Raw genomic sequence first — 9,827 nt, 5'->3', positions numbered from 1 at the left:
TTTTGGGCCAGCTTTAGCTCTGAGGCCTCGCTGCTGAAAAGATGGATACAATGTTTCGGTCCGGCTGGGTTTCAGTCCGGCTGTTTTCTGGGGTTTTGTTTACCTTCTTATTTGCAACATAGTATATAGTTGCTTAGAGTTGCAACTGAGAGGCTGGCAAGTGAGGCGGGGAACGTTGGAGTCTGCAGCAAGCAAGCCTCGTGCTCGCTTCAGTGCCTGGCTGCCGGCCGCCATCTTGGCTGACAGTTAATTTGCATATACTCACTGATTAGCCAATGAAAAGGGTAGCGGTCGTACGCCAATTACCATGTTTCTCTTTTATTAGTGTAGATTGTTGCTATTTTGTTTTGCATTTCCCAGATCACAATTCTGATTGTGCATCTTCTAAAATGTTTACTGGCCATTTTTGTCTCTTCCTTAAATTATATATACTTTGCCTATTTTTTGAGAATTGTTTGCCTTTTTATGGAATTATATATTCTTATTATCATTCCTTTGTCTTCTATGTGCACAATAATTTTCTCCTAGTCCATGGCTTATCTTTAAACTTTGATTCATTTTTTGAACAAGATGTTTCAAATTTTGATAGAATGAAATGCATTTCCCTGTATTTATAATTTTGTTTTCTTACATTTAGGTCTGTAATCAACATTAAATTTAGTTTTTTTAATGGTGTGAAGACTCTGTCATTATATTTTTGATCAGATGGATGTTTTTGCCTTGCCAATGCCCTAGCTGGCCACTGAAGTTCATTCAACGACTTTAAATTTGCCACATCTTATATAATAAAAACCTAATACGCTAAGTGTCTAGTCGGCCATTCAACCAATCAAAACATAATATGCTAATGATATGCTAAGGCCACTCAACCTCTCGCTATGACATACACTAACCACCAGGGGGCAGACAGTTGACCAGTCACTATGGCATGCACTGACCACCAGGGGGCAGTCAACTGGTTGCCCGGTCGCTATTACGTGTACTGACCACCAGGGGGAAAACACTTAGACTGGTAGGTTAGCTTGCTGCTGGAATCTGGCCAATCAGGACTGAGCAAGATGGGCCGGACATGCCATGGAGCCCTCTCATGGTCCCTCCCTGGCTGGCCAACCTCCCGCATCTCTCTCCCACCCTGATTATGCATCTGTGGGGTCCCTCGGCCTGCCTAAGCCCTCTCACAATCCAGGACCCCTTGGGGGATGTTGGAGAGCCAGTTTTGGCCCAATCCCTCAGGGGGAGCACCACTCAGCCAGAAGCTTGGCTCACAGCTGGCAAGCGCAGCAGCAGTGGTGGGACCCTCCCTGCCTCCACAGCAGCGCTAAGGATGTCTGACTTCCGGCTTCTGTGGGAGCGGGACTAAGCCATCAGTCAGACATCCCCACAGGGCTCCTGGACTGTGAGAGGGCGTAGGCTGGGCGGAAGGACCCCCCTGAGTGCACAAATTTCGTGCACTGGGCCTCTAGTTGGAGATAATATGACTCCACTTTTATATAACTTCCTATGACACATGTAGCTGAGCTAAAGACAAGTGGAAGGATAAAACAGCCTGCTAACCTCACTTCTGACCCTATGCGTTCTTAGAGATAACATGATGGATCTCTTAAAAGGCCTGCTTTCCCATCAGGACTATACATGATTCTGATGATAGGCAGTGTTCTCACCAATGTTGACGATTTCATCACCAACACTGTACTACAGCTTTCAGCATTCTGTAGTACTAGAGGCCCAGTGCACAAAAATTTGTGCACTAGGAGGGTGGGGGGCCCCTCAGCCCAGCCTGTGCCCATTTGCAGTCTAGGACCCCTTGGGGGATGTCCACCTGTCGACTTAGGCCCACTCCCCAGGGGATCAGGCCTAAGCTTGCAGTAAGACAGCCTTCTGGCAGCCAGGGAGCCCTTGGGGGATGTCCGACTAAAGGCTTAGGCCCCCAAGGGAGCTGTGATGAGGAAGCTGGAGTGACAGAGGAGCCACGCAGTTCCGCCCCACTGCCCTGGGTCGGGTCGCACACGGGACTCCAGGGCGGGCCAGCCGATCACTGCTGCCCTGCCCGGCCACCCCAGGTTAGGTCTCACACAGGATGCCCATCGCCCTGGGTCACAGATAGCAGACCCGGATGGTGGCAGGGCAGGCAGGATGTCCCTGTCCCGCCCTACCACCCCAGGTGGCAAATAGTAAGCCCAGATGGCAGTAGGGCAGGCTGGATGGCTTTGACCCGCCCTACCTGCAGTATGCAAATTAGAAGCCATCTTTGTTGGCGGTTAATTTGCATGTCGTGCTGATTAGCCAATGGGAGGCATAGCGAAGGTACAGTCAATTACCGTGTTTGTCTATTATTAGATAGGATGCTTTCACAAACCATCTTATAATCCAATCTTTAATTGGAACCCCAATTTGTCCCATAAATAAAGGAAGAACTTTTCAAGGTCCCCTGGATATATACTTACTTTTTCATTTCCCCCTTTCACTACAGATCAACAGTTAGACCAACAACTTGACCAGATCCTCATGGATAGGTCTATTAGCTCTCCCCAAAACCAGCATGATTACCCTATTGTGCCACTGTATAATTCATGCATAATAATAAAATACTATCCTTTTTTCTTTATGTTATTCTATATTAACATGACTTTCATCCCCTTACTCTGATCATTACTAAGTATTTCAGAAATAGACCTCACCCCTTTTTTTGAGAATCCCCTCTTTCACCCCTCTGAATCAATATAATTTGACTAGAGTTGGTTGGTCCAAAAATAGGTACCTGTTCTAGCTGAACTAGAGATATTCTCACTTATAGACTTATTCAGTACTACCCCTCACAGTGACTAAAGCTGAAAGATTAAACCTTAGGAATTGTCAGCAATCAAGGATGGCTTTCCACCTATGGGAAAAATAAATTAACCAAAAAAAATGGAAAGAAAGGGTCTGCAATGGGAGAAAATAACGTTCATGTATGGAGTAGAAAAAAAGGGGGAGGGTCTTAAGCATCTTTTCATATGTCTATTGGCCATCTGCGTGTCCTTTCTGGTGAAGTATCTATTCAAGTCCTCTGCCCATTTTTTAATTGAATATTTTGGGATTTTTTGTTGTTGTTGAGTAGTAGTATGAGTTCTTTATGAATTTTTTATATTAACCCCTTACCAGATGTATCATTGACGAATATCTTCTTCCATTCAGTAGGTGCTTTTTTTTTCCTTTTGTTCATGGTTTCCTTTGCTGTGCAAAAACATTTTAATTTGATGTAATCCCATTTATTTATTTTTTGTTTTGTTTTCCTTGCCCAAGGAGATACATCATAAGAAGTATTCCTAAGAGATATGTCAGAAATTTCACTGCCTATGTTTTCTTCTAGGAGTTTTATAGTTTTGAGTCTTTCATTTAAGTCTTTAGTCCATTTCGAGAATTTTCTGTGTATGGTATAAGAAAGTGTTCTAGTTTCATATTTTTGCATGTGTCTGTACAATTTTACAACACCGTTTATTGAATAGACTGACTTTACCCCACTGTACATTCTTCCCTCCTTTGTCATATATTAACCACAATGAGATATCACCTCACACATGTCATATGGCTATCATCAATAAATCAACAAACAACAAGTGTTGGCATGGATTCAGAGAAAAGGGAACCCTTGTGCACTGTTCATGGGAATACAGAGTGGTACAGCCACTATGGAAAACAGTATGGAGTTTCTTAAAAAAAATAAAAATGGGGCCCTAGCTGGTTTGGCTCAGTCGGCCTGCAGACTGAAGGGTCCCAGGTCCGATTCTGGTCAAGGGCACATGCTCAGTTTGTGGGCTCAATCCCCAGTGGGGGGCGTGCAGGAGGCAGCCAATGATTCACTCTCATATTGATGTTTCTATCTCTCTCTCCCTCTCCCTTCCTCTCTGAAGTCAATAAAAATATAAAAAAATAAATAAATAAAAATGGACCTTCCTATGACCCAGTAATTAGTTCATATTAGAAACCCAAAAAACTAATTTGGAAGAATATATTCACCCCATATGTGCATTGCAGCACTATTTACAATAGCTAAGATATGGAAGCAAGCCCATTAGTAGATGAGTGGATTAAAAAAATTGTGGTGTAGTGATGCCAATGAGGCTCAGTGGTTGAGTGTCAATGTATAAACCAGGAGGTCGGGTTTGATTCCCAATCAGGGCACAGGGTCACGGGCTCAATCCACAGCAGGGGGCATGCAGGAGGCAGCCAATTGATGATTGTCATCATTGATGTTTCTATCTCTCTCTCTCCATTCCTCTCTGAAATCAAGAAAAAAAAAATATATATATATATATATATATATTTAAAAGAAACATTTTAAAAAGTTGTGGTATATATATAATGGAATATTACTTGGCCATAAAAATATTTGCAATCTTACAATTTGCAATAGCATGGACCTCAAGGGTATTATGGTCAGTGAAATAATTCAGTCAGAGAAAGATAAATACCATATGATTTCACTTATATGTGGAATCTAAAGAACAAAATTAATGAACAAACAAAACAGAAACAGACTCACAGATAAGCAGACTGATAGTTGCCAGAGATGATGGGGATTGGGAGACCAGATGAAAGAGGTAAAGGGATTAAGAAGTAGAAATTGGGCCCAGTGTTGATTCCCTCTCATCACTGATGTTTCTCTCTCTCTCTTCCTCCCTGAAATCAATAAAATTATTTTTTAAAGAAGTAGAAATTGATAGCTACAAAGTAGTCATGGGGTTGTAAAGTATAGCATAAAAATATTATAATAACTATGTGTGGTGCTAGAAAGGTAATAGAAATATCAGTGGGAATACTTTGTAAATTATACAGTTGTTTACCCACCAAGCTGTACAGCTAAAATTAATACAAAATAATAATAAAAATGTTTTTAAAAGTATCTTGATAGTGTTCAAGTTCTGGTTTATACTTGTTTCTAATACCGAGCCATATTGCTATCATTAGGCTCAATGAACTACCCATAATCTTAGTAATAAAATGTCTTTTGCTCAGACTAATTTGATTTAAGATTTTGACCTAAGCACTCAGCCACCTGGTAGAAGTTCAATAAATTCAGTATGTTCTAAAAGTTTTAGTGTAGTTTTAAGCACCAATGACTTCAAAGATATAAATGCCATGACTTATAAAAAATAAAAAATCTGACAGCTTAATTATTTCCACTTCCTTAACATAAGATAGTTTTGTGAATTTTGAACAATAAATTTTGTTTCAATTTCTCTGACTGAATATAGAAAATGCAGACCCAAGAAAAAAATTTAACTAAAAAAAATATTTTTTTAATTTGTATTCAAAAAATTTTAAATAAGTGCAAAACAAATGTATATAATCAAACTGCAATGTTTATAATACTTGTATTATTACAGTTCTGAAGTTTTTAAAGTTTAAAACCACACTAAGACATTTGACACATCCTGTATTTATTTTAACAGAATATTAACAGCATCACATATCAAAATATGAGGTGAGGCAGATGACTATTATCACTTGGAAAAAAAATAGGCATTCAAGAAAGAGTGCTAAAACCTTTCACCAATATGAACAATATAAAAGAGTTGTGAAAGAAGATTTAGAAAGAGTATTTCTTTGTAGAGAACTATCAGGTGTCTTTGGGCCCTAACCCAAACCCTTAAGGGAGGGATGAATATGGTTAACCTTATCTCAAGCCTAGAAAGGCACTTTAAACAGAATATTCAGAAAAATTCTTATATGTTATCTCTAGTTATAGAGAAGGAAGGCAGTGACAATCAAGACCTTTCTTGTATATCCTACCTTTCTTCTCTCCTTTTCCAAACACATGAAGAACAGAAACCACAACTACTTAATGGGGAAGAAAGCAATAAAAGAGAAAAGCCAGCCTGGCGGGCATGGCTCAATGGTTGAGCATCAACCTATGAACCAGGAGGTCACGGTTCAATTCCTGGTCAGGGCACATGCCTGAGTTACAGGTTCAATACCCAGTAAGGGGCATGTAGGAGGCAGAGGGTATGAAGAAATATCATTGATGTTTCTATTTCTCTTTTCCCCTCCCTTCCTCTCTGAAATCAATAAAAATATATTTTAAAAAATATAAAAGCTAAAAGCTAACCACATGTCCCAGCAGGCTCCAGCTGGGATACTGGGATGGGAGAGGAAGAGAAGTCTTAACTTTGAATAAAAATTAAAATATTGACTATAGTATTTGACAAGAAATATTAATTTTATACTTAGAGCAGTGTTTGTGACTTAGATGTAAATGAATTATTCTTTAAGAGTAATCAGAATAGCCTAACTTTTACTCAGGAGCAAGGGGAAATTAACCCAAATTAGCAAATATAAATGAATGCAAAGGAAAAAAAAGAGCTTTGTGATTTCATTCCCAATATGTGTTTTTTCAACATAGCAGTTGTATAACTAATATAACCTTAGCCACCAGAAAGAACTATAGGTCATCCATAGTGCTTTTGAAGATATTTCTTGACATGCAAAGAAATATACAAAAGATATTCTAACCAAACAATTGTATGAAGCTTATTTTGACAATAACACAATTTGAGTTGGAAATTCTCTCCTATAAAGTAACCCCTTCAGCTATTCTTTCTACAGCTTTCTGTTACACCCAGGAATTATAAAACCAGCTGTAATTAGCACCAATAGCTAATATGAGGAGCTAGAATAAATAATAGTATACATGTCTTTTAATACCATGGTCCAATGGAAAGAATATTCATGGAAATTAACCTCCTCCTTTAATAATGTCCCTAGAACATGTTAAAGCTTTCATCTGACAAAGCTGTGCAAGTTCTTACCCTATCCTTCTAATAGGAAGGATTCTAAAAAGGGAAAATGGTAAATAGGGCCTACATACCAAAAATCTGGCCATACATCCTTTAGTTCCATTATTAGCAGCTTCCTGGACTTTCATTACATTTTCTTTAAACTTTTGTTGAAATTTTCCATGACTGTTTTGCATAAATGTGGCTGAATTTCGATGAGCCTCATTTTCATCTTGATGGCTTGGTTAATCGACAAAATTGTCAAATTTGGGGTTCAGAAAATCCACGAGTGATTGTTGAGAAACAAATGCATTCACAACGTGTCACTGTTTGGTGTGGATTTTGGGCTGGAGGGATCATCGGACCATTCTTCTTTGAAAATGCGGCTACTCAGGCAATAACAAAAGAGTGCGTATGTGCCGGCAAAGCCGTGGAGGCCATTTACCCGATATGCTATTCCATACATAACCCTATACTGTATACTTTATGAATCAATAAAAATTTATAATTTATAATTATAAACCTGTGTTTTCTATCAAAATTATTTCTTGCATGAATTTTGGGACACCTTTTATTAATTGTTGATCACTGGATTTTATAACTAGAAAATATGATCATGCAAAACTTCCTACTTTTTCAATGTTGAATCTAAATAAAAATTTTTGAAAACACTAAGTGATATGAACTTTTTGAATATGTTTAACTTTAAATCATTCACCTAAAAATAATTATGAATTTATAAAAATTATCAATAAGTCAAAAATATATATACAAGTGACATTTTGTATGTTTGTAATTTTTACTTTCTAAATTTTAAAATATACATAACACAAAATTTGTCTATTAACCATTTTAAGTGTATAATACAGTTAAAAATATTCACATTGTTGTGCAAACAATCTCCAGAACTCTTTCATCTTGAAAAACTAAAACTCTGTACCCATTCAACAAGTCCCTATCCCCCATTCTCCCCAGTCCCTGGCAGCCACCACTCTACTTTCTGTCTCTATGAATTTGACTACACAGTGTACCTCATATAAATGAAATCATAAAACTTTTTTCTTTATGTGACTGGCTCATTTTACTTAGCATAATATCCCCAATGTTCATTCAGGTTGTACCATGTGTCAGAATTTCCTTCTTTTTAAATATTGAATCATATTCTATTTTATTTATATATTTCATTTTCTTTATCCATTCATTCATCATTGCACACTTGGGTTACTTCCACTTCTTTGCTCTTATTATAATGCTACAATGAATATGTGTGTATAAATATCTCTTCAAGATGTTAATTTCAATTTGGGGGTTATATACCCAGAAATGAAAATGCTGAATCATCTAGTAATTATATTTTTAAAATTTTGAGGAGCTGATAAACTATTTCACATTGTAACTATATAATTTTACATTCTGTGTGATTATAATTTTAAGCTTTAAAATTATACGTATCATAAAAATTGATGTAAGAACACTAAATTTTAATAGTAATATTATTTTCTTCTATTTCCAATTTTTCTAAAATAAATACGTATTCAGTTTTATAATTGAAAAAAATTATTTTAAAAGCTTACCTCTCTAACATATTTGACTGTTTCTCAAATATTTTCAACATGGTGTCCAGTCGATTAGGTACTGAATACATAGTTTCTATTGTTTAAAAAAATAGAAAAGATTTAAAGATATTATAAATGACTAAAGTTTACCTCCATGGTGATATAACTCACTTCTATATGTGTGAGAACTACACAAGCATAGGGAAGAGACAGCAGGGTCGTATTAAGTACTCAAGGAACAAAATGCTTAAGATAAAAATAGCTGCCATTTGCAAGACACTACACTACTTTATAGTTTCCCAATTCTCAAACCAAAAAAAGGGAAGATACTATCACCATTTGCAAATAAATAAATTGAGGCTCAGAGTGATTATATAGCATGATCAAAACTATGCATCTATAAGTGACAAAAGTGGACTGAGGTCCAGTGTGTGTGACCTCCTTCTGAAATTGTATATAAGAAGACTAGGATGCTTAGAGAACTGCTTTGGCTGCTGCTGCTAAGCCAGTAAATTTTATGGGAAGAATCTAACAACCTTGCTAAATATTTTCAGCTGAATCAAATAACCCAAAAAGTTACCTAAGATGCTACTTAAAAGGGACCCAAGTTAATGAGGATCCATAACAGTGAACTCTTAGGGTAGTAACACAAGACTCTTCAATCTTGAAACACAAGAATTATATGACAAAAAACAGTCCCTGCACTGTTTTTGCTATATAAACAAAACATTACAAGTGCAAAGAAAATGTTAAGTAACATGAAAGCATACCACAGTTCCTTCCTATCCATTGACATGAGATGTCTCTCAATTTATTTATATCTTCTTTAATTTCTTTCATCAGAATGTTGTACTTTTCATCATATACATCTTGTACATATTTAATTAGATTAGTATCTTAGTATTTAGTTTTGGTGTGGATGCAAATGGTGTGTGTAAAGTTTCAAATTCTATTTTGTTCATTGCTTGTATATAGGGAATAACTGAAATAAGAAAATTCAATATTTTAAGATACCAGTTCCTGCCAATTTGATTTTTAGATTCAATGTGATCCCAATCAAAATCCCAGAAAGTTATTTTGTGGATATCAACAACCTAAATTCTAAACTTAATATGGAAAGGCAAGAGATCAAGAGAAGCCAATACAATATCCTATCTAATAAAAGAGTAACATGTAAATTAACCATCACTTTGCGATAAAGATGGCGGTGCCCACAGCCAATAAGGAGGGAATATGCAAATTGATGCAACGAAGATGGCAGCACTGGTCAGAACCACGGAGCCAGCCAGAGCAGGCAGGAGGCTTGGCTTCCTGGGTCACCCCAGAGACCCAGGAATCCAAGACAGGCTCCATGGCTGCTGCTCAGTCAGTCATAGTGGAAGGGCCGAGGCAGAGGTGGTTAAGGGTGATCAGGCCAGGCGGGGAGGGCAGTTGGGAGTGATCAGGCAGGCGGTGGGAGAAGTTGGGGGCAAGCAGGCTGACAAGGGAAGCCAGTTGGGGGTGAGCAGGACTGCGG

The 9,827-nt window shown here is 37.6% G+C and overlaps 1 protein-coding gene across 1 annotated transcript in view; it reads right to left on the bottom strand.

Moving 5' to 3' along the window:
* Positions 1 to 9,827, bottom strand: part of CCDC7 (coiled-coil domain containing 7) — a 170,974-nt gene that overhangs the window by 56,825 nt on the left and 104,322 nt on the right. The window contains exon 9 of the mRNA XM_005885883.2: positions 8,330 to 8,405. Coding sequence (XP_005885945.1) covers positions 8,330 to 8,405 — 76 coding nt within the window. The remainder of the gene's footprint in view (positions 1 to 8,329; positions 8,406 to 9,827) is intronic.

The sequence above is a fragment of the Myotis brandtii genome, unplaced genomic scaffold, assembly GCF_000412655.1.
Source record: "Myotis brandtii unplaced genomic scaffold, ASM41265v1 scaffold933, whole genome shotgun sequence".
Lineage (NCBI taxonomy): Eukaryota > Metazoa > Chordata > Mammalia > Chiroptera > Vespertilionidae > Myotis > Myotis brandtii.
Note: the sequence above shows the minus strand (reverse complement) of the source record. Positions and strands in the feature narration are given on the sequence as shown.